Here is a 25496-nt window from a genome sequence, read left to right as displayed (position 1 = left end):
TCCATTTGCCAGGGTGGCATAGTGGCCTACCTCACAGCTCTAGAGACCTGGGTTCAATTCTGACCTCGGGTGCTGTCAGCGTGTTTACTTTGTTCTCCCTACGACGCTGTGGTTTCTTTGAGTACTCTGGGTTTCTCCCACATCCCCAAATTGTGTAAATTGGTGGATTAATTAGCTGCTCTAAATCTCCCCTGAAACATCAGTGAGTGGGAGAATCTGGAGGAGTTGATTGGAATGTGGAGAGAATTAAATGGGATGAGAGTTGGCGAGGATAATACAGTCAATGCCATGTACATGAACCTGTATGGTTGCTTTATTGGTTTGGAGGAACTCTGTTCGGGTTTACTGGAACTGCAGAAGGCAGAGACCAGAGTATGTCAGTCGCTTGGTTTGAGTAACCTTCAGCATAATCTTCAGCAAAACAAAGAATTTTACCCTCTGACAGATAAAAAATCTCACCTGTACACACAGTAGATGAGCTACCGTTTATTTTTAGCAATTGCTTAAGAAATAAACATAGACATCAATATAGTGCAATTGCAGCTTATAATCTGGTAACAAATTGTACACTTGAAAGAACTGCCAACACATAAAATTACTATAAGTTAAATGAACTTCATTGCTCTATTTTTGGCATAATTCATATAAAGGATTAGGGATCACAAATAGCAGAAATTACACAATTGATATTTACCCTAGCATGTGAATTATGATGGAATTAACACTGTGCAGTAATAAAATAAGTACTATCAGAATAGTTCAATTTTAATGTTTCACATTCTGTCTTCAAAATGGTATTACTAATTACCACGGGGAGAAAAACAGAGATCAGGAACTGAGGAACACTCACGCACACATATACACGCACACACACATAAAGTGACTGAAGTAACCAAGAACAAACCTTCTATTTGGTTAGTCATGTGACCATACTAACAGCACTGTGTTAAAAGATCTTGTGTTAAATTAAATGTATTGGGGGAAAACCTATTGGCAAAGGGATTGAGATATTCTATGTCAGCTCCAGGACTGGATACAGTATTAGGCTACCAATCCATGGCTTGCCAAACAGCAGAGGTTATAGCCAGAATAATCCAGCGAATAACAGGGCCACCTTTGTGGGAAATCTCAGGCAGTGTCTTGTGAATTTTATACGAACATTTAAATCTGTAATGAATCTTACCACTGCAGGTTATTAGTGCAATATGCTGGAAATGCTGCCAGCTCACAAAGCTACATGCATGCAAGCTAGTGTGGACTTCAGGGAGTATAAGTAACAGGAACAATTCACAGTGACATTGAGTGCACCAGTGTAAGTTGAAATCAAAGCAGTTGTGATAAATACTGGTAATATACTGTGCAAGGAGCAGATAAAGTTATGCAACAAATCCAAAAACTGGAATGATCGTTAAACTTACAGAAAATAAAGCAGTGCTGGGTGGATTCCACAAATTTTGTTGGCAAAATACAAATGACTATCACAGCATGATTAAGGTGGTTATGTACATTACCATGGCTAAAATACAACAATGCCTGTTAATATTTTCCCAAGAACTGTATATATGCAGCCATAAGCAGAAATCGGGTCAAGTTTCACGATGCGACTCGCTGTGCAACTGGTAAACATTTCTGCCATTCCACACTGAGTTCTGTTCCTTCCAACAAACTGATACTTCCCATCCGAACAGAAACAACCTCGAACAGGATTTTCAAACCAAAGTGTTCATTCAGGCATGATTCCACTGTTGTCCCTCCCTCCAAAAGATCAGCTGGTAAGAATTTAGTTCTTATTTAATGCTAGCTGCAACATGCAGTGGCAAATTTTGTTTCTCTCGAAGATTTATTTGGTCCACTTGTTGGACATTAAACTGTCAATGTCTTTGTATTGTAACTTTCTGTTCATCATCACAATACTGAAGTGCTCTTAGTGAAAATGAAAGCTTGTGACTGAAGAGGTTGTGATCTTTGAAAAGAACCTGCTCCATTTTCTGATATTGCAGCACTCATCTCACCCTATGCTAAGCTAAGGAAGTATCCTTCTATTTTCAACTGTGATAAACAACAACTTCTGCAGTATTTGAACATCCTGCATGCAATGATTTTAACTGTGTGGGGGAATTATGGAGGTCAATGTTACACCATGTCTATAAATGGTCCTACAATGAACGGAGTGAGGAAACACAACGACACGTCTGAGAGACATAAACGGCTTCACCTTTATAAAGTGTTAGTACTATGAACTGCATTTCCGAATCTTACCGGACTGGTGTGCAGAGCTAACGAGTGAACAGAGAGTAGTCGTTCTCATACTCTGGTTCTGAAAAGGCTGCCCATGATTCATCACTGAATGGAGGTTAGCAGCTTGAACACCACATCGATAAATTAGTAGGAATTATCACACTTGGCGAGATATTGGCAATATGTTTACGCATGAGTGCAGGTTGGACTGTACAGCATGAGCAAATCTAGCTTCTCCATGAGCCCAATCTTCATATTTGTAATTAATGTTTGTTTACATCATTAAAACACCAGGTAAACGAAAATCAGGAACCAATTTCAAAATTAATCATTTCCCACCGCCCAATACATTCTCCCTCTATTTCTTAGACCGTCAGCTTGATCTGTGGCTTAGTTTACTGCTAATAAAACAATCATTTTTTGAGTTTTTCAGGTGATTCAACCAGGTGGGAACATAAATCATCCCAAACAAAACCATCACATATTTTTGTTAAAAAGCCTAATTCAGAACATTTTGAAATCTAGTTTCATAAGCTTCCTTGATCCTTCAGAGCTATGTGTCATCTCATTATGAGCTACAGTCGGAACCCAGATACCAACCAAAGAGTACCAACATTTGCAAGTTCAGGTTTGACCACAGCCAATGTATCAATGCCCAGAACTGAAAGGACACAGGGCAATGTCAGAACTCTGGGACTACGTGTATGCAAATCCTAAATGCCTGGTCAGAAAGAGCAACTTTAAAATTAAGAATTAATTGGGAGAATGTGACATTCTCAGGAAAATTGCACTATTCTTATCCTTTATCTTGAAGTACGAACAGAATACAGCTGGGATTTTCCTTGAAGTTGCTCCTATTCCGTTGCTATGAGTTTGTGGTCTTCCTATCTCAATTCACCTTAATAAAGTGGGAGCAGCTTTGAGGAAAACATGGGCCTTTTTTTTAAATTGTATTTAATTTGGAGATATATAGACATTGTATCTATATATTATATACACACACAATATATATGCACACATTGTTTTTCCCTCATGACAAAATTCTTTCTATGTTCATAATACAAGAGAATTTACGACCTGCCAAGCCGACCACCATAAGGAATATCAGCCATCAGCTTCAATTCTGTTAAGCAATCCGCACACTTGGTGATACTTGGCCTGTGCACAGCTGACAACCTTCCTTACACTGACATTCGATGCTCTTTGCATATGGACAAAGGGTTTATGTAGTTTCCAGTAACCAGTCAAAGAGAGGAGTGTGGTTGCCGTGAGTTCCAGCTGGGTCTTGCTCTCTCATGTTGCAGTATTTCAACACTGCCTGAAGTAGGTCGCAGATCTTCCAATCCCTCAATTCCACTCTTTTCACCACTGCAAAAAACTAGAAAAGTAACCACACACCGTGCAGATGAGTAAAGGTACATATTCAAAGCATAAAGTAAAAAAGCTATCTGGGTATGCGTTGCTTGACTACCCTACCACACCCTCCAGATTCTTCTCCAATCTGTGCATCATCCTGAAATATATTGCTGTGTCTTTCGTGTCGCTGGTCTAAATCGTGGAACACCCTGTCCCGTCTGTCCAGACCCCATCCAACATCACTGTAGGAGCATATTCATCAAACCACTATTGCAGTTTAAGAAGCATCCACTCAGGGGTTAATAGGGATGGGCTGTAAATATTAGCCTTGCCGGCGGCACACCTTGTACCCTGATAAATCAATATTTTTTAGTTTAATTTCGAGAGACAGCATGGAAACAACCCCTTCGGCCCACCAAGTCTATGTCGATCACCAATCCCCCGTACACACTAGTTCTACGTTATCGCACTTTTGCACCCACTACTACCAGGGGCAATTTACAGAGGCCAAGTAACCTATAAACCCGTACGTCTTTGGGATGTGGGTGGAAATTGAAGCACTGGGAGGAAACCCACGCAATCACAGGGAGAACGTGCAAACTCCACACAGACAGTACCCAAGGTCAGGACTGAACCTGGGTCTCTGGCGTTGTGAGGCAGATCTACCAGCCACGCCACTGTGCCGTCCTGTACCTGCTTCAACTACCTCCAGTGGTAGCTCATTCTGTATACCCACCACCGAGTGGAAAAAGTTGTTCCTCAGAGTTGTATTAAATCATTCCGCTCTCACTTTAAGCCTGTGGACTCTGGTTCTTGATCCCCCTACCATGGGAAAAGGACATAGAGCATTCACTCTATCTGTTCCCATCATGACTTTTGTACAACTCTAGAAGTTAACTCCTTAGTCTCCTATGCTCCAAGGAATAAAGCCCTAGCCTGTCCAATCTTTCTTTTTAGCTCAGGTTCATGAATCTCCACGACATCCTTGTAAATCTTCTCTGCACTCTTTCCAGCTTAATCCTTCCTATAGCAGAGTGAGCAAAACTGAAAACAATTCCAAGATAGTATTTTAAATTCCTTCATCATTTTAATAATACTGGTTTGAACACATGAGCGCCTAACGGCAGCGGCTGACTAGCAGTCTGTCCGTCTTTTTTTTGTTGTGTGTCGGTGTTGGGATGGTTTTTATATATATTTTTTTGGTTGTGTATGTGTGGGAGGGGGTGGTGGTGGTGGGGGTGGGTGTGGGAGGGGGTGGTGGTGGGGGTGGGTGTGGGTGTGGGGGGGGGAACTTTTCTCTTCCTCACGGCGCGGGGTGCGGCTCGGCTGCGGGGCCTAACATCGCCCGCTGCGGCTCGGCCGCTGGACTTTACATCCCGGTGCGGCTTGGCCGCTGGACTTTACATCCCGGTGCGGCTTGGCCGCTGGACTTAACAGTGCCCGGTGCAGCTCGACTGCGGGGCTTTTCATCGCTGGTGCGGCTCGACTGCGGACTTGACATCGCCCGGTGCGGCTCGGCTGCGGGGCTTTTCACCGCTGGTGCGGCTCGGCTGCGGGACTTAACATCGCCCGGTGCGGCTCGGCCGCGGGGCTTAACATCGCCCGGTGCAGCTCGGCAGCGGGGCTTTTCATCGCTGGTGCGGCTCGACTGCGGACTTGACATCGCCCGGTGCGGCTCGACCACGGGACTTAGCTGCGCAAGGCTTGGTCACGGGCCTTTCATCGCCCGGTTCGGCCGCGGGACGTTTCAGCGCCCGGTGCGGGGACTGTGCGGGTCGGTCGGGGACGAGCTGTCTGTCCGTGGGCGTGGGGAAGAGAGTGGAAGTTTTGTTGCCTCCATCACAGTGAGGGGGTGTTTGGAGTCACTGTGATGGACGTTTGTGTTGGGGTTATGTGTCTTGTGTTCTTTTTTTTTTCTATGACTGCTATGTAGTTTCGTTCGGTACTTCGGTACCGAACGGCAAATAAAGCTCTGTTATACCTGTTATATATGAAAAAATACAAATTTGTGCCAACATATCCTTGAAATGCAGGATCCACAACACTGCAAGTTGTCCATCATCTGCTATTAGTTGATTGTTACCCAATTCAGCATATCCCTGTGATTTTGTAACTGTCTTGCATACATCAGTGTTTCTCAACCTACTGGCATTTGCAGACTTGGATGTGTAGCTCTCTGAAAATATTCTGGAAAAACTGTCTTGGAGCCCTGGAGGAAAACAATTAAGTCCTACTGCCAATTAGCAAAGCATTCTTTATCTTTGCCCACCTACCAACTAAATTTTGCTAATCTCTCAGCCCCCTGAACCTCCGTCATGGCCACTTCCAAACTCACATTCTATAGCTGTTAGTGGTTTCCTCAGAGCATGCGATTAGGCTGTGGAGACATGGCCTACTTTTCACAAAATCACATTGTCTCTTCAATTAACTGACACCAGCCCAGGTGCTCATTCAGTTACACTGCTCTCACAACAGATGAAGAATGTTCACACAACAAACTAGGCCTAGTCATCAGGCTTTTATCTCTCTCCCCGATTAAATAATTGACTTATTTTGTTACTTGCCAATTTAATTTTTGTGACTCATAATTAATGCTACTGTAATTTACTCATTTTTTAACAAAAATATAATTTCTGGGGGGTGCTAATGAGCAGGAATGAAGTAAGCAGTGTTGTGCAGAGCTCTCTAGAACTTTTTTTCATTTAAGTATTATCTTGGCGTAACATAAAGAAAAATCCCGACAATATATCATCCAACTTGCTCACTAACTGAACGGAAAAACGACACTAAAGGTCGCAAAACTAATATTGCAATGACCGGGCCTGTCAAGATTAATCAACCGTTTCCCTCCAGGGCCTCGAGTGACTCGAGTGATTCAGGTGACCCTGCTCCAGTATCTGCAACAGCAGTAAGTTCAATTGATGTCATGGCCTTTAAGACTGAGCTGCTGTCAGCGTTGCGGGCGGATTTTACGGCTGTTTTCAAGGATGAGATCCAAACTATGCTTGAAAGCGAAATATCTGCTTTTAAATTAGAGATACAACCTGCCAGAACCGAACTATCTAACTTTAAAGTTGCTATAAAAAAACGAGCTGTCAGCGATAGGAAACACCGTGGAGGAGATGGAAAAGGGACTTTCTGGATGTTCGGACGATGTTGCGGTTTTACAGCACACAGTGCAACAACTCTCAACACAGGTAGCTGCCTTAGAGGACAAATGTGAGGATTTGGAAGGGAGGTCCAGACGCAATAATGTTCGAATAGTAGGGGTACCAGAAGGCCAAGACAGTTGCAACACAACAGCAGTCGTTGTGCTGCTGAAAGACGCTTTCCAACTCGAAAAGACTCCTTTGTTGGACAGAGCACAGCGGACCCTACAACACCGCCGAAACAAGGGGCCCCTCCTAGAACCATAGTGGCCCGTCTTCACTATTTCCAAGATAGCTCCAACATCCTACTCCTTGCCAGATAATGGAGGCGAGTGACGGTAAATGGTCTAACCATTTCAGTTTACCCGGACTACACAGCAAAAGTCGGGTGCACGAGCACGAGCCACATACAACAGCAGCTGCGTGGGATCGAGGGGCTTCGCTTTGGCATACGTCACCCAGCACGACTTCGTATTACCTACAATGGAGTGGAGAGGTTTTTCAATTCGCCCAATGAAGCCCAGACATATATCACACGGGACATTACAAAACAAGCGACTGCTGCCTGTTAACCTCTCATGGAAGGAGGAGACTATCGCTGACTGTATTTATTACTCAAACTGACTTAAATTAGCCTGTCTGGGTAAGTGTTGTGCCAACACTGTAATTATGTCAAGTTAATGTCAGCATAAGCCTGTTACTCTACATAATTTGCATTATACAGTATTATACAATGCTTAGGTGGCAATTGCAAATATGTTTAACTTCCTGATGTGAGTTTAAGTTTAGTTTAAAATTAGCTTGTTAAAGCATTGTTTGCCAGTATTCCGTAAATGAGGAGGCTGCTTTATGTTTATTAATTTTTGGTTACCCTATTTGGCTTGACGTAATTTAAATCAGCCTGCTTGCCTATATATTTGGGGTATAAAGTGACAAGCCGTTGTCAAATTTAATGTCAACGTCTGCCGATTGGAGTGTAAGGTGACGTACATTATTTACATTCTATATTATTTTATTTTAAGTTATTCGCAGTAACATTAAATCTCTTGATGTGAGTTCAAACATAAATAATGGAGGATTAGAGTGAGCTAGTTAAAACTATATTTAAAAACGGGTTCTTTTACATATTGATACCCACGCCTAAAGGTTTTTTTAATGTTCTGTTGAGTTTAGCTTTTAGCTTAGTAGTTTCCCTAATATAAACACATTGTGTGGATGTTGTTACAATGGGGAAAGGGTTCAACCCAGTTAGGATGGGTGAGAAGGGAGGGGAAATGAGGGAGTTAAAGATGTTTTTCCATTCAGATTTATTCTTCCATTTGTTTTATGTCATGCTTTCCATTTATTTATTTATTATTATCATTATTTTTTTTAATTATGTAACGATAGGGGCCTGACATGCAAATTATCATTTGTCTCTAGATATACTCATTATCTCTGGTCATGGCACAAAATGTGACTAAAGGAGGGATGGCTACTTGCCCAATCTCGTTTGTGAGCTGGAATGTTAAGGGGATGAACCATCCTGTGAAACGTAAAAGAGTCCTGACACATTTACATCAGTTAAAGGTGGACATTGCTTTCCTTCAGGAAACTCACCTAAATATATCTAGCCATTCACATTTGCGTGCTAGATAGGTTGGTGAAGTTTATAATTCCAAATTTCAATCTAAGTCAAGAGGGGCAGCACTTCTTATTAGTAAGCTTGTGCCTTACATCTCTTCCCAGATTGACGCAGACACTTTGGGCCGATATGTCATTGTTACAGGTAAATTATATAACTCCCCAGTTACCTTAGCTAGTGTTTATGCCCCTAATTGGGATGACACTGCATTCTTTTTTCTTTTTTCTTTTTTAATTTTTTTATTTAATTGATTACAGTGCATATAACAACAGTAAACCCCATCCCTTCCCTACATAATCATGAAAACAAACAAACAAAAACAAACAAATAAATAAATAAAAATACATTAAAAAAAAACATAACTACAATGTGACAAAAAAGACAAAAGCACAAAAACATGAGGCAAAGTAATTTTCACAAGTCAAATATTTCAGTATTTTCACTGCTGGATTCAAAGAAGGTACAAAAGCATGTGGCATTGAGGGGATAGTTTTACTTGTCCTTAATATGCTGCAGCACTGGGTTCCATATGTTGAAGAACTTTTGAGGGTTGCCAGACAATTCATATCTCAACCTCTCTATGTGTAATATGCCCATTAATTCTCTTAACCAAGTCTCAAACTGAGGAGCAGAGTCTGATTTCCATAGTTTCAAAATACATCCGTTGGCAATTACCATACCATAAACCAAGATTGTGCGAGCATTATGGTCTAGCTTCTCAAGTGTTGTGGAATACCCGAATAGAGCAGTTTCAGGGTCCGGAGTTAAAGTGACGTTTAAAACAGTGGAGTACCATTGAAATAAAAGACACCAAAAGTTGTGAAGTTTTGGACAAGTCCAAAAGTGGTGAGCGAGTGTACCCTCAGCGGTCTTGCATCTATTACACAAAGGTGAGAGATCAGGAAAGATTTTATGCAGCTTAACCTTAGAGTTATGTAATCTGTGTATAATCTTGAATTGAATCAGTTGTAGCCTAGAATTAATAGAACAGTACTACCTTCCAGACATCGTCATCAATTTCAATGTTAAGGTCTTCTTCCCAGGTTTGTTTTATTTTTAAAGTATATTTATCTAGTTTGTTTGAAAAGATTCCTACAAAAGATGAGATTAGGTTCTTTGCTTCCAGGGGACCCAGCAAAATTTTGGACAACGAGTCGTCTTCGGGCAGGGGCTCAAAAAGCGAATTGTTTTGTCGAACATAATTGCTCAGCGATAAGTACCTGAAGAATTGAGTTTTGGGCAATGAGAACTTGGATTGTAGCTGATCAAATGATGCAAAGTGTCTATTTATGTAAAGATCTTTTATTGTAACTATCCCTTTACAGCTCCATTCTCTGAATGCTGTGTCTGTAAATGATGGGGGGGAAAGCGTGGTTATGCCAGATTGGGGCGAGCATTGACGTATTCGGAAGCTCACAAGCTTTCCTAATTTGGTGCCATATTCTCTGAGCATTGGACAGAGTGAAGTGATCCTCTCTAAGAGAGGTGAGAGATCTGGGTAATGAAAAAAGGGGAGCAGGGAGAGAAGTTTTTGGGGTTAAGCTTTTTTCAATCGCCAGCCAAGGGGGCAGGTCATATCCAACTCCCCGTTCATATGCATACTGCCAGTATACCATGACTCTAACATTGGCCGCCCAATAGTAATATAAAAAGCACGGTAACCCCAGTCCCCCATGTTCCCTCGGACATTGCATTCTTCACTAATTTCTTCTCCTGATTACCTGATTTAAATGAACATCATTTGATAATAGGTGGAGATATGAACTATGTGTTGATCTCTAGCCTAGACTGTAGCTCTGTTAAAACTATGCCAACCTCTAAGGCTGCGCTTTCAATTCAGTTGTTTCTTGATACCTATGGTATTGCTGATGTTTGGCGTACTCTTAATCCCACTGCTCACAAGTATTCCCTTTTTTCAGCTGTTCACAAAACATTCTCACGCATCGATTATATTTTAGTTCAGGAATGTGACTATCATGCGATCGCAATTTCTGATCACACCCCTCATAAACTGAAGCTTAATCTACCAGCTACAAAACCTGTTTACAGACCTTGGCGTCTCAACCCACTTTTATTTTTACTTTCAGATAAAACATTTTCAGATTTTATCTCATCACAGATTGATCTCTTTCTAGAAATTAATCAAACACCTAATATGTCATCATCAACAGTATGGGAAGCACTAAAAGCACACTTAAGAAGTCAGGAGGAGCCAGCGCTGCCGTCGCAGCTGCGGCTTGCCTGCAGTCCGTCTGTCTTTTGTGTTTTTTGTTGTTTTTGTCTGAATTGTAGTTTAATATGATGTAGTGTTGTATGTTATGTTTTGGGGGGGGGGGTGGGAGGGAACGGGAACTGTAACATTCTCTCTCCCGAACGGAGACGTGACCTTTGTTCTGTGTCGTGTCTCCGTTCCCGTTGCGGCCTACCACCGCTCATTCACCTGGGAACACCTGGGGCTCTGCTTCGCAGAGCCCGCGGCGCGGACTCACCACCTGCGGCGCTGGCTGCCTGCGGATGCTGCGGGCGCGGCTGCGACTCGTCTCCGGAGGCTCCGGCGCGGGCCGCGTGGACGTCGGAAGCCCGCAGACCCCTGGGTGGGGGCCGACATCGGGAGCTCCGGCAACGGCAGAGGCAGCGTGTTCGCCCGCCCCGAATCACGGGGCTTGGGTCGGCCCGTCGCGGACCTTTCACCGTCCGGCGCGGCCTGAAATAGGCCGTTGACCTTTCACCGCCCAGCGGGGGCTTCAATATCGGGAGCCCCGACCGCCCCGACGTGGCAACTCCAACAGCCTGACCGCGGGACAAGACGGCAGGGAAGAGAAAAATACATTTTGGCCTTCCATCACAGTGAGGAGGGACTGGAGGAGACTCACTGTGATGGATGTTTCTTTTTGTTTGGTGTTAGTTGTGATTGTATGTGTTATTGCATTTTTATTGATTAATCTTATTGGTCTTATTGTTCAACTGCGGGTAATGTTTCATTTTACTACACATTTATGTGTATGTAACAAATAAACGACTATTGACTATTGATTGACTATTGAGGTTATTACTTACTTACAACGCACAGTTACGAAAAACAGAAATACCCGTACAAATGAATTCATGAATAAGATTAGTAACTTTGATTCACGATTAGCAACATCCCTATCAGCTGATGACATTAAAGAACGCCTACTCCTCCTAAAAGCGGAGAACCTCTTGGTTAGGTCCCGCCATACTTACTATGAGCATGGCGATAAAACAGGGAGGATCCTTGCACAACAACTTCGCCAAAAAGCAGCAAGTCAGGCAATCCCTGAGATCCGGGATGAATCTGGTATGATCTGTATGGATCATTCTGTCATCAACTCACGCTTTATGAGGTTTTACCGTAACGTATTCATCTGAATCGCTGAAGGATGATCAATTAATTAAATCATTTCTTGAAAGTGTTGAGATCCCTCACATAGACCCTGTGTCAGCAGCCGAGCTAGAGTCTCCGTTTTCAACAGGAGAAATTGAGATGGCCATTAGGAGTATGCAATGTAGAAAATCCCCTGGTCCAGACGGATATCCAACAGAATTCTTTAAGAAATTTTCTAATCAATTGGCTCCCATTTTAAAATCTGTGTATAATGACTCCTTGTCAGTTGGCTCACTGCCTGAAACATTGCGACAAGCTACCATTTCACTTATTCTGAAAAGAGCAAAAATCAACGGGAACGTGGCTCCTATCGTCCTATCTCTTTGCTCAATGTGGACAGCAACATTTTTACAAAAATGATCGCTCGCCGTCTTGAAAAAATCCTTCCAACAATAATCTCACCAGACGGGCTTCATAAAAAGTCGTCAATCCTCCTTCAACGTTAGGCGCCTGTATAACATAATTTATAGCCATTCTCCACCCGACAGACAGTGATTATATCTCTAGATGCTGAAAAGGCTTTTGATCGGGTGGAGTGGGGCTATTTATTTCATTCCCTTGAGAGATTTGGATTTGGACCAATTTTTTTATCGTGGATCAAAACTCGCCAATGGCGGCAGTACGTACTAATAATAATATATCACCTTATTTTTCACTGACACGAGGGACAAGACAGGGTTGTCCACTGTCCCCCCTCCTTTTTGTGATTACAATTGAGCCGTTGGCTATAGCCTTACATAGCAATAAAGATATTAAAGGTATTACAAGGGCAGGGTTGGAACATAAAGTCTTGCTATATGCAGACGATATGTTACTTTATTTGTCTGATCCTTCCTCATCTCTTCCTGCAGTTCTTAATCTCTTAAGTAAATTTGGCAAAATCTCTGGCTACAAAGTTAACACACAAAAAAGGGAAATTATGCCCTTAAATCTGGCGGCAAGAGAATCCCTGTTTATACGTACGGTCCCGTTTAAAGTGTGCATGGACAAAAATAAAATATCTTGGTATCTGGGTCACACATAAATTTAATGACCTTTTCTCAGCAAATTTACCCCCTCTCCTGTCCTCTATTAAAGAGGATATTGACCGTTGGGATCTGTTACTTCTATCTCTGGCAGGTAGGATTAACACTATACAAATGAACATATTGCCCAAGCTTCTTTATATGTTTCAGTGTATACCAGTTTTCTTAACTAAAACGTTCTTCTGGATAGAAAGCTTTCTTTCTTTATTTGGAATAAAAAGAATCCACGTATACGCAAAGCTATACTACAGAGACCTCATCAGCAGGGAGGGCTTGGACTGCCAAACTTTCAGTTCTACTATTGGGCAGCAAATATTAAAAGTATTTCTTATTGGATGTAAAGAAATGTGTTAACCACTGTACCTGACTGGCTAATTCTAGAGAGAGACTCTTGTAAGAATACCTCATTATTTGCCTTATTATGTTCAGGTCTGCCATATCCAGAGCCTATTACCAAATACACTTCTAACCCAGTTGTTAATTCTTTAAAAATATGGAAGCAATTCAGACAATCCTTTGATATCTGTAAATTCTCAATACTCGCTCCTATTGTAAGGAACCATGCATTCCTGCCACATTCGACAGATGCTTCATTCAGTGCTTGGCTCAATCTCATGAGGAACACTCCATTTAAAAAAAAAAAATTCTCCTGTGCTGTGATTTTCTCCTTTATCGATTTAAAAATGTATTACATCAGCTTTCTCCACTTTGGGTCACTTTAAATGCTAGTATTCACTCTTCTTTCCCCAGTGTAAAAGTGGATAAATATACTCATGTTACATAATGCTTCTTTTGCCAATGTTTTGGTCTATTATGGTTTTGCCAACATTTACTTTTAATAGCATCATATTCTCCTTTAGAATTCTGTTGTAAAATATATATTCCAGCATAGAATAAACCCGCTTTTAGTTCTGCAATAATTGAAAAGATGATAGAAAGAGTTGACTGAATGGTCATTATGTGCTCTGCGTGCGAAATCCACCTCAGTTACATCCATTACAGCATAATTGAAATGGAAACTTAGTAAAAAGATACTCAAGGCAAATGTGGTAGGGATATGTAGAAGACATTTAAAAAATATCTGTGAAGAGCAATTAAATGGTTTGCCAGCATATAATTATTTTGCACATACTTACATTCAATAGTTCATCTTCAAATGGTTCCTTGAAATATAATAAAGGTGCATGAAACTGTGATGCCGCTATCCACTGCAACACCATTCGTAACTGCGGATCATGGCTACTGGTCTCCAGGTCCACATTTAGAATCAATAATCCTTCCTTTGCCGATATTAGATCTACAAGTGGGGAAAGAGTGCTTATAATATAGTTCAGATTTGATCACTAAAAGAATAACTGTTCTGTAAAAAGAAACTGCCCATTTCAATATTAAAAAAAGCAGAAAATATTGCAACGGCTATAAGAGTAAAGTAAGAGTATAATACTTTAGATTTCTGGTATTTGCAGTGATTATTTTTCCCGTTATAATGTTGGGCTGTAATGAGGCAATCAGCAACCTGATGATTAACTTTCATAGACAAAAGCCTATAATAGAAATATTGAGGTAAATAAAACCTTCTACAGGTTGTGGATCTACGAAAGAGATATAACATGGCAAGCTGTGCCAGCTGCTGACCTGTAATGTTGGTATGAATGGAGTTTGCAGTCCCCATCAACTCCCAGATTCTGCTATTCGTGTGCACGAGGGACAACGTACCGTGACCAATTAACCTACCAATCTCCATGTCTTGAGGTGTGAAAGGAAACTGGAGCACCCTGAGGAAACCCACATGGTCACATGGAATGCACATAACCTACACACTGGAAGTAGGTCAGGATTGAACCGTGGAAATGTGAGGCTGCAGCTTTCCTAACTCCGCCAGTGTTCCCTCAATTTTGGCTCCAATGTACATTCCTTAGCACACTCCAAGGCGTCAGTAAGTGTAAATTTCCCTCCAATGTTGTGGAAGCGTAATGATCTTCCACCATTTCATTGGTGGCAACACTGCTCAGTATTTGGGCGCGTTCGCATTTCAAGTGTCACATTACTCTTTCTTCATAGTCCTCAGTCCTCAGTCTTATACTCAACTGTTTTTAATTGCTTCAATGGCATACCTTTATTCAATAAATTGGAAGCGGTTGCCAACGATTGCTGTATCTAACTTCATTGCATAATGAAGTAGTCAGGGCCCACAAATTAGACAGTATTCATCAGCTCAGCTGATAAATGATAATTAATCTGCACATTACCAAACCCACCAAAGACTTACCATCTTCAAGTCCTCCATTAAAGATATTTTGTGAGGGGAGGATTTATTAGCAACCAGAAACTGGACTCAGCAATCTCGTAAAGTCAATCCCCATGGTTAGGTTACTTTACAAGTTTTGCTTGCAGCATATTCAACATGGAGATGTTCCTGTCTCATGAGAAACACTGCAGATGTTTCAGACAGGTTTGGCATTTAATGAAGCTTCACACAGAAGTATGGTAAAAATTGTTGCATACTTCAGTGGGCCATGTACTTCCAACAGCAGCTGACTTTCCACAGGAACAAGCATAGGTGTCCTAATATGTGATGCTGAACGATGTACACGCGTCTAAGAATATATTTTCGAAACAAGGGTGACAAATAGGGGTAACCAAAATATTTGTAGGCTACAACCTAAAGGGTCTCAAACATGATCAATAGAAATTAATAGACAAGTGAACTGATGCACAGTTGAATGGCAACCAAGTTACAAAGATGTAACTGAATAGCAAACAAATGAGTCACCATAAAGTATAATGTTAAGTGCTAAAAGGAACTGGTGCTAGGAAAGGTGATGAATCTGATGAATGTAGTTTTTCTAGATGGTAATCCATATTTAGTGACCCAGCCAGGTATGATGGATCCAGCAATTATCAAGGAAAGTGACAAGTGAAAGTCAGTGTTACTGCCTCAAACTCCAGCGACCTGGCTTTGATCTTGACCTGGGATGCTGTCGGTGTGGAGCTTATATGTTCTTCCCATGACCCTGTTGGTTTTTGTCAGATGTTCCTTTTCCTCCCATACTCCCGCAGATGAGTTAATGAGTTAAATGGATACTGTAAATTATTCCCTAGCGTAGGCAAGTGCAAAAGAATGAAAAGGGAGTTGATGGCCATATGAATTGCAGGGATACATGAAGGAGGAATGGGAATCAGGATTGCTCTGCTGAGAACCAGCATGGACCATAAGGCCTCCTTCCGTGTTGTAGGACGTTTGAGTAACAGATTCGTCTGAGGTTCTTTCTTAAAAATGATGATCTTGTCAGATGCACTAATAATGTTTTATGAATAGTTAGTTTGGTTTTGGTTTGTACAATGTGCTTTATTTACTTGAAATTAAATAAATATCTCTTTTCAAGAGCAAAAACACTGGATTGGCTGATGGCCTTGTGTGCTGCAAGAAATTATATACATTAGTGATTTATATTGAAGATCTGCCAATATTAATGATTTGATTTGGGCTTCAGATCTTGACGAGTGAGCTTGGCAGATCTGCAAACATTCCAGCTATTTGTCACCATTGCCTCTTGTATTTAGTTGGCATGTTTTGTGATTAACGTGGAACTTCATACTCTACCTTCAGAAACGTCTTGCACTTCTTCCTCTTTATCTTCACTATTATCACTAAAATCATGAAAAAGATATCATCATTTAGTGCCTACTTTAGCATTGACTTAGTGCAAATAACATTGCTTAGATTTAGAACACAAACTCAAAAATAAAACTAATTACTAAATTTAAAAGGTGCATGTGTAGTGGCCTGGCGGAGGCCAGAGAACGAGGGGGCTGACCCAAGGAGTGGCCATGATCCCCCGGGACCGCCACACATGCATAAATGCATCTACAGTTAGCAAATAATTAGATTTTAAATACTTCTCATGTCATTTCATTGTTAATAATTTCAAAAGTCTGTGGAATGATAGTCTTCTCTGCCTCCACACTTGCATTCACCAATTTCCCATGTCAGGATCGCAGTCCCAAAGTTATCTTTCCAAACTGTGGATGCCAAAAGGACCACAGCCAAACTCTTACTATTTCACTCTATAGTCCAGGTCTCTTTGTTTTCACAGTTGCCACAGAATCATTTGTCGACATATTAAAAGTCCATGCGTCCATACATTTCTAAATATATAAGCATATGTAAAATATTGCAATGATCACCCAACTAACTGATAACTAAAGTAAGCTGCCAGTCAGCCTATTGTTTTTTTGTCCTGTTTGACAAGGTAATGTCCTATTATTCTGTCTCCAACCTTATTGCCAAGCATTCTGTCCAAACAAAGTATTTATTTTCAGCACAATTAGCAAATAAGGCCTGAAAGGGTGAGTGACATTGGGCCAGATTTCATGGTAATAATAATGACGAGGCTCTCATTACGGAGTAAATGCGATGGCAAATTCTATCATCCCAATGTGCAACATACATCTTCTGGATGTACTGGGACGCATCCTCAGTGATGTGACCTGGGGTCATCGGGTGTTTCGGGTCTCACAACATCAGACACCCTCGCCCAGGCGACCCAGCTGGGGTTGATCAGGCCCCGACTTGCGTTTCAGCAAAATGGAGCAAAGGTCTGCTTCTCCAGAGGATTATAATCTTCTGGAATAAACTCGATATCAAAATAACTGCAATGGTGTAACCTTGTCGTAAACATTCAATAATTCTACACTGAAGACTGCAACGAGAGCCAGGACTGGAACTATTGGAAAACAAGGGAGCTTTTAATGCATCAAATAAGACCGCATTTAAAAGAAATTCCACAAATAAATAGCTTTCAAATTCACCTCTCTCGGGCTGCCTGTAGTGTTGGAGATTGGACTACAATCTAGTGTCAATTCGTGTCAATTGGTTTCCTTAGGAGGTATAAACCGTATTCAGTACAATAGGTAAAACCATGTATTTAGTTAGTTCTGGTCACTTCTCACATCATGCTACTTAATCCCCAAGTTACCAGAAATGAAATACCATGAGAAGTAAACTACAGGAGGAATCAAATGGGCAAACACTACAAGTCCCTACAAAGAATCAAACAGCGCATGCACTGATAAAGAAAGCAACGAGCTGAAGTTGCTTTCTTTGGAGCCGATTAATATTAAAAAACAATCTTTAAAGTTGTACCGTGTTTTGAATTTACATGCATTTACACCACAGACCTGTTTTTAGGCCTTTTACTGTTTGCACATGCAAAAAAAGTGTGTGTCACTTCCAAAGCCATGCTCTCATGCAATCAATGAAGCTTCCTAACCCAAACCAGTTTTCATTTGACCAACCTTTCTGATGGTGGAAAGGATATATTCTCCTCATATATATCTCCTTCTAACCCCAGACTGCTCCAGCTACTGCTGTTGCCATTACTGCCAGAAAGGGAAAAAAAGTGGTGGATATTGAGTGCCTGAGTAGTTTCTTATCCCCTACCCTATCACCATCATATGGTCAAAATATACACTACAAGTGCTAGAACAAAGAGATGGTGCATTTTCCATTGTTGATCTGAACCCAAATTCAATAGAGATTTTTTCACATGGTTCAAGGATTCAAGCAACAAATTCCTGGAATATTTGTTTAAAACAAATGGGAGCTTTGCCTATTTTTGACACTACTGCCAGTATGAATCTTCACTTGCAGGGAATCTTCACTTACAGGGAAGGGAGGAGAATGGGGAGGTCTGGAATCAGGTGATGACAATCACCTTTGGTTTATTATCATCAAAAGCTTTGTGGTCCCGTCTGCTCAGCTGAGGCTCATGAACCTCGTTGCTCCAATACCTGGCTACTAAGTTTAGTATGTTTGGTCTTTGTGCGAAAGTGTTAAACCTTTGAACAACCTCTTGCACCAACCCTGTAGTTCGAAAAGCATACTCGTTCAAAACCTAGACTATAAACAGTTCCTAGTTATACTGTTACATCATTCAAAAGAAAAAATACTTGCTTTGATTCTTTGGAAGTATTAAAGATACAGGCTAAATGTTCTTACTTTTAAATTTTAAACATTAACTTCATAGATCTTCTTATAGTGAAAGATAAAAGAGAATGAACATTTTTTTCATGTTATCTTACAGAAGTCAGCTACTACAGATGCGGAAACACAAAATGAAGACAGAAAATACGGAAGCTAACAGCAGATCAGGCGGCAACTGTGGAGAAGATAACAGAAATTGCGCTGGGTTGTTCCAAGCTCCTCCAACACGGAAGTGCCATTCACTGTCCCTAGGCACATGCACTTATCTGGACTGGATGCAGAGGGTTTATCTTCACTAACCCTCCACATCCTGGAGTCCAGGAGCAGTATCTAGATGGTGCTTGGTCCATTGAGGGGTGTATTATGGAGGCCCTACCAAGAAACGCTCCTGGCAATTTTTGACATTTAGGAAAATTAGGAATAGAGTTTAGTCTTCTCTCGTTGGTGTTAAAAATGGATTATAAATATTTCTGAGGTTCAGTAGTATTATGATATCATTAAACGTTTAGTAAATAATGCTAAAATATTAAACTCAAAAATAAAACATGAACTGTTAACACAAAATCACTTAGAAATAATTAATATAAGAAAAATAATTAGTGAATTAACTTGCCTCCAGCAATTCATACAGGAAACTATGGAGTTTTTTTAATACTGGGATAGGATCAGAATGGTTGGTTGCCAGGGAATCCCAGTTGGAATCGGCTCCACTGTTGACCCTATGTAGTGTTCAGCAGCAGAGAGGACTTACAGATTAGGTCAACAAATCATATCCTGGACTTCAGTGCTAGAGTCTGGAAGTCCGGAATTAATAAAGTGAAAACAGTGGCATATTTCCAATTTTCAATCTTGATTCATTGTAAATAGAGCATGCTAATGAATCGACACTACCAGTGAAGGTAAGTGTAGGAATGCTGGAGTAACTCAGCAGGTCAGGCAGCATATCTGGAGAGAAGGAATGGGTGATGTTTCGGGTCGAGACCCTTCTTCTGATTTTGTCTCCTACTACATCCTTTCTTTGTCCCGTCCCTCCCCTGACATCAGTCTGAAGAAGGGTCTCGACCAGAAACGTCACCCATTCCTTTTCTCCAGAGATGCTGCCTGACCCACTGAGTTACTCCAGCATTTTTTTTATCTACCAGTGAAGTATGACTCAAAATGCATTTGAAAGTAAAAGTAAAGTCCTTTGACATCCCACAGTAGTAAATATTTTATTTTCACCTTTTAATCTCCCACTGAACAAGTTTTCTCTCAAACTTTGAGCTTTATTATTAAACAAGCTAAATGATGGGAGATGGATTAGATTGTTCACATATACAATGGCAGGGCAGGAGCTGATTTAGCACTTCAAGGGCACATAGACCTCGAGCCTGCACAGACACCATCAAACAGAATGGTTGTGTATTCGAATGTATGTTTTGCATGAAGCTCAATAGTCATATATGATCCATACATCTAGCAATTTGGGCCAATGTCAAATAATATTAGTTTGTATAAAACTATCAGTCCGCAGGCTTTTCAAGGCCCTCTTATACTGGGGGCCTTGAAAAGACTGCACTTTAGTTTAGTTTCAATGGCTGAAAGCGAGTGGCTCGTTGGTCACTAGCCTGTTTCTCTTCCACAGGTGCCTGATGGCTTGTTGAGTATTTCCAGTATCTTATGTTTCTTTTTCTGGGTGATCCGTCACATATCTCTAACCTTTCTAATTTCTACTATACAAGTACATTGGATAGGTATATCAGAGCAAATCAAAACATTGATCTTATTCAGAAGAATACAGCATAGAAACAGGCACTTCAGCCCAGAGTCCACGCTAACCACTAATTACCCTTTCGCACTCGTTCTGTTATCCCATACTCGCATCCACTCCCTACACGCTAGGAGCAATTTAGAAGCCAACTAGGCTACACATCCCCATCTTTGTGATGTGGGAAGAAACCAGATACAAGGAAAGATTGAGCAGGCTGGTAATGTTTTCCCTGCAGCGAAGAAGGCTGAAGGGTAGCCTTATGGAGGTTTATAAAATCATTAGTGCCTTAGATAAGATGGATTATCAGTGTATTTCCCAGGGTTGTCTGTGTTTAAAACTAGAGAGTGTAAGTTTAGGTTGAGAGGGAAAAGATTTAAAGGAAGCTTGCGTTTCACACAGGAGGTGGGTGGGTATATGGAATGAACTGCCAGAGGCAGGTATGATTACAATGTTTAAAAGACATTTGGATAGGCACACAAACAGGAAAAGTTTAGAGGGAGAAGGGCTAAATGCAGACGTGGGATTAGATCAAGAAGGAACTTTGGTCAGCATGGACTAGTGGGCCTATTTCATGCTGTATAAGTCTGTGACTCAATGTTTGAAAATTTCTGAAATTGCCTATGTAAGAATAAATGAGTAGGATTATTAAAGCACGTGACAAGGTAACAATATTACAAGAAACAACCTTCCCTGAAGGGAGTCCAAAACGAGGGAAGATGCTCTTAAAATTAGACTAAGCCTATTTAGTCATTGAGTTTGGGCAGGGTAATGGAAATCTGGCACCACCACTTCCCAAAAAGCTGTTGCTCAATTTAAAATGTAAAGATTTGTTAGAATTTCAATAATAAATGGTATTATAGACAATAGGTGCAGGAGCAGGCCATTCGGCCCTTCGAGCCAGCACCGCCATTCACCGTAATCATGGCTGATCATGCACAATCAGTACCCTGTTCCTGCCTTCTCCCCATATCCCTTGACTCCGCTTTCATTAAAAGCTCTATCTAACTCTCTCTTAAAAGCATCCAGAGAATTGGCCTCCACTGCCTTCTGAGGCAGCGAATTCCACAGCTTCACAACTCTCTGAGTGAAAAAGATTTTCCTCATCTCCGTTCTAAATGGCCTACCCCTTATTCTTAAACTGTGGCCCCTGGTTCGGGACTCCCCCAACATCGGGAACATGTTTCCTGCCTCTAACGTGTCTAATCCCTTAATAATCTTATATGTTTCAATAAGATCCCCTCTCATCCTTCTAAATTCCAGAGTTTACAAGCACAGTCGCTCCAGTCTTTCAACGTACGACAGTCCTGCCATTCCGGGAATTAACCTCGTGCACCTACGCTGCACTCCCTCATAGCAAGAATGTCCTTCCTCAAGTTTAGAGACCAAAACTGCACACAATACTCCAGGTGTGGTCTCACTAGGGCCCTGTACAACTGTAGAAGGACCTCTTTGCTCCTATACTCAAATCCTCTTGTTGTGAAGACCAACATTCCAATGGCTTTCTTCACTGCCTGCTGTACCTGCATGCTTCCTTTCAGTGACTGATGAACAAGGACACCCAGATCTCGTTGTACTTCCCCTTTTCCTAACTTGACACTATTCAGATAATAATCTGCCTTCCTGTTTTTACCACCAAAGTGGATAATCTCACATTTATCCACATTAAACTGCATCTGCCATGCATCTGCCCACTCACACAACCTGTCCAAGACACCTTGCAACTCCATAGCATCTTCCTCACAGTTCACACTACCACCCAGCTTTGTGTCATCTGCAAATTTGCTACTTTTAATCCCTTCATCCAAGTCATTAATGTATATTGTAAATAGCTGCGGTCCCAGCACCGAGTCTTGCACTACTCACTGCCTGTCATTCTGAAAGGGACCCATTTATCCCTACTCTTTGTTTCCTGTCTGCCAACCAATTTTCTATCCATGTCAGTACCCTACCCCTAATACCATGTGCTCTAATTTTGCCCACTAATCTCCTATGTGGGACCTTGTCGAAGGCTTTCTGAATGTCCAGGTACACTAAATCCATTGGCTCTCCCCTGTCCATTTTCCTAGTTACATCCTCAAAAAATTCCAGAAGATTAGTCAAGCATGATTTCCCCTTCGTAAATCCATGCTGACTCGGAACAATCCTGTTACTACTATCCAAATGCTCCGTAATTTCTTCTTTTATAATTGACTCCAGCATCTTCCCCACCACCGATGTCAGACTAACTGGTCTATAGTTTCCTGTTTTCTCTCTCCCTTCTTTCTTAAAAAATGGGATAACATTTGCTACCCTCCAATCCACAGGAACTGATCCTGAATCTATAGAACATTGGAAAATGATCACCAATGATCCACGATTTCTAGAGGCACCTCCTTAAGTACCCTGGGATGCAGACCATCAGGCCCTGGGGACTTTTCAGCCTTCAGTCCCATCTGTCTACCCAACACCATTTCCTGCCTAATGTGAATTTCCTTTAGTTCCTCCGTCACCCAAGGATCTCTGGCCACCAGAACATCTGGGAGATTGTTTGTGTCTTCCTTACTGAAGACAGATCCAAAGTACCGGTTCAACTCGTCTGCCATTTCCTTGTTCCCCATAATAAATCCACCTGCTTCTGTCTTCAAGGGACCCACATTTGTCCTAACTATTTTTTTCCTCTTCACGTACCTAAATGAGGTTTTACTACCCTCCTTTATATTCTTGGCTAGCTTACCTTCGTACCTCATCTTTTCTCCCCGTATCACCTTTTTAGTTGGACAACAGAGGCAGGTAATTGGAGATCAGATCTGGATCAGTTGTAATCTAACTGAATGGTAGAGAGGGTTCAGAGCTGAATGGCCTGCTCTGTCTGTTTCTCTGGGAGCCCAAAAAATACAACAGTGTGGCGGTACCCGGGGATTAGGCCACTCCCTGGATCATCCCCCTCGGCACGGGTTGGACAGGGCTAGGGAAGGGACTAGTGCTACGGGCTAGAGAGATAACTCATGCTTGAGACTGAAGAGAGTGTGGATGTTCTGTTGCTGCATTAAAATTACTGTTAATACCTACCTGGCGTCTTGCCTGATTCCTATTGCATCCAGACCCACTACACTGGTGACCCTCGACATTTCCTCGCAACTCACGATGGACCCGAACGTTCCTCAACACTCACTACCTGGCCCTGCCGGACCCCACCCCGTGGACCTTGCCGACCGCGCCGCTCTCCATGCCGTGGTGTTGAAGCTGCCTCCTCTTTGGATCGACGACCCTGATTTCTGGTTTGACCAGGCCGAGGCGCAGTTTGCACTGCAGGGAGTGACAGCCGACACAACCAAGTACTTTTACGCGGCAACGTTTGGTGCACTCCGTCAACTTGCAGCCTGTTTCCCTCCGCGTGGGCGACCTGGTCGTGCTGCCTGATGGGCCCCTGTCGTCTGTGGATGCTACGTTCTCGGCTGAATTGGTGTACAGGGCCCCGCTGACAGTGCCTGGTGAGTTTATTCCATCGGCCCAGGGTCAGGCGGAATAACCATCGACCGCCCGGCAACGCCTTCGGGAGACGGTGGCCAAGCTTGCACCGGTGCCGACGTCTCGCCATGGTTCGGTTCGGCCGCACGTCCCTTCCGCTCTGCAGGACTGTCCGTTTGTTTTCCTGCGCCGGGATGCACACCGGACGCCCCTTCATCGTCCGTATGAAGGACCATTCAAGGTGCTCGAGCGTGGCTCTGCCACCTTCGTTTTAGACATGGGGGGTTGTCCTGAGACGGTCTCTATTGAGCGGCTGAAGCCGGCGCACGTGGACATTAGCCAGCCGGTCCTACTGGCGCGGCCTCGCCCTCGGGGTCGTCCTGCGTTCCGGCCCTTACCCCCAGTGTCCCCTCAGCTTTCTTCGCCTGGCGGAGTGGTTCCGGTTCCTGCGACCGCCGTGGTGTGCACACAGGCTGGTCGTCTCATACGTCCCCTTGTCCGTTTCGTGCCTCTGGTTCTTGGGGGGAGGGGGTCCTTTGGCGGTACCCGGGGATTAGGCCACTCCCTGGATCATCCCCCTCGGCACGGGTTGGACAGGGCTGGGGAAGGGACTAGTGCTACGGAGTTTGCCTGAAGAGGCTAGAGAGATAACTCTTGCTTAAGACTGAAGAGAGTGTGGATGTTCTGTTGCTGCATTAAAATTACTGTTAATACCTACCTGGCGTCTTGCCTGACTCCTACTGCATCCAGACCCACTACAACAGCATACAATCTTGAGAGCCACTGCAGTGGAGCAGATCAACCCAGACCTTGGGTACTGCTGGCACAGAGTTTGCACGTTCTTTTCGTAACACCTGGAGTGCGCTCTGGTTTCCTCTCACATCCCAACGATACGCTGGCAGGTTAAGTGGAAATTGTAAATTGTCTCTAATGTTGGTGGGCTACAAGAGAATCAGCTGGACATTGATAACTTGTAACAATGAGGTAAGCAGGAGAATGGGTTTGCTCGAAGAGTTAGCATAGACTTAGTGGGCCTCTTGCGCTCCTTCCCTTTCCAGGATGCACCCAAGTTCCAAAATTATGAAATGTAAGCGACACCCTTAAACGTTTCTCAAAGCATACTGAAACAGATTTAGTTTCAGGTTTTTAAATGAAATGTAATATCACCTTTTCAAAGGTACTTTACACTAATTACATAGAGCTATGGCAAAACACCTGTGGGTGTTTCGAAAGTGGCTCAATAGAAGTACAGTTGAAGACTTACATCAACCCATGTTTGTATGACATGAACAGGCTCTGGCAAGGAAAATAATGTGTCCATTTACATCTCAAACTAGTAAATGTTTTATTTTCATTGTTCAGCAGCTTTTAACAGCCGGTTGGCTCAAATGCTGAACAGTATTATTGAACATGCTGAGAGGAGACAGATTAGATTGTTTATTTCTATACAAAGGCAGGGCAGGAACTGATTGAGCAATTTAAGGGCACATCAACCGTGTGTAGAACAACATGCAG

The 25496-nt window shown here is 42.3% G+C and overlaps 1 protein-coding gene across 4 annotated transcripts in view; it reads right to left on the bottom strand.

The window, feature by feature from the left end:
* Positions 1 to 462: 462 nt before the first annotated feature.
* akap11 (A kinase (PRKA) anchor protein 11) overlaps positions 463 to 25496 on the bottom strand; it is a 61851-nt gene continuing 36817 nt past the window's right edge. For 3 of the 4 annotated variants that reach the window (XM_078409367.1, XM_078409369.1, XM_078409370.1), the window contains exons 9-12: positions 18097 to 18180; positions 16403 to 16449; positions 13935 to 14095; positions 463 to 3616 (exon numbers count right to left, since the gene is read on the bottom strand). In XM_078409367.1, the coding sequence (XP_078265493.1) occupies positions 3461 to 3616; positions 13935 to 14095; positions 16403 to 16449; positions 18097 to 18180 (448 nt within the window). In that variant the 3' untranslated portion in view covers positions 463 to 3460. The remainder of the gene's footprint in view (positions 3617 to 13934; positions 14096 to 16402; positions 16450 to 18096; positions 18181 to 25496) is intronic. The other variant, XM_078409371.1, reaches the window with a different exon arrangement.

This window comes from Rhinoraja longicauda, chromosome 12 (assembly GCF_053455715.1).
Source record: "Rhinoraja longicauda isolate Sanriku21f chromosome 12, sRhiLon1.1, whole genome shotgun sequence".
Taxonomy (NCBI): domain Eukaryota; kingdom Metazoa; phylum Chordata; class Chondrichthyes; order Rajiformes; family Arhynchobatidae; genus Rhinoraja; species Rhinoraja longicauda.
Note: the sequence above shows the minus strand (reverse complement) of the source record. Positions and strands in the feature narration are given on the sequence as shown.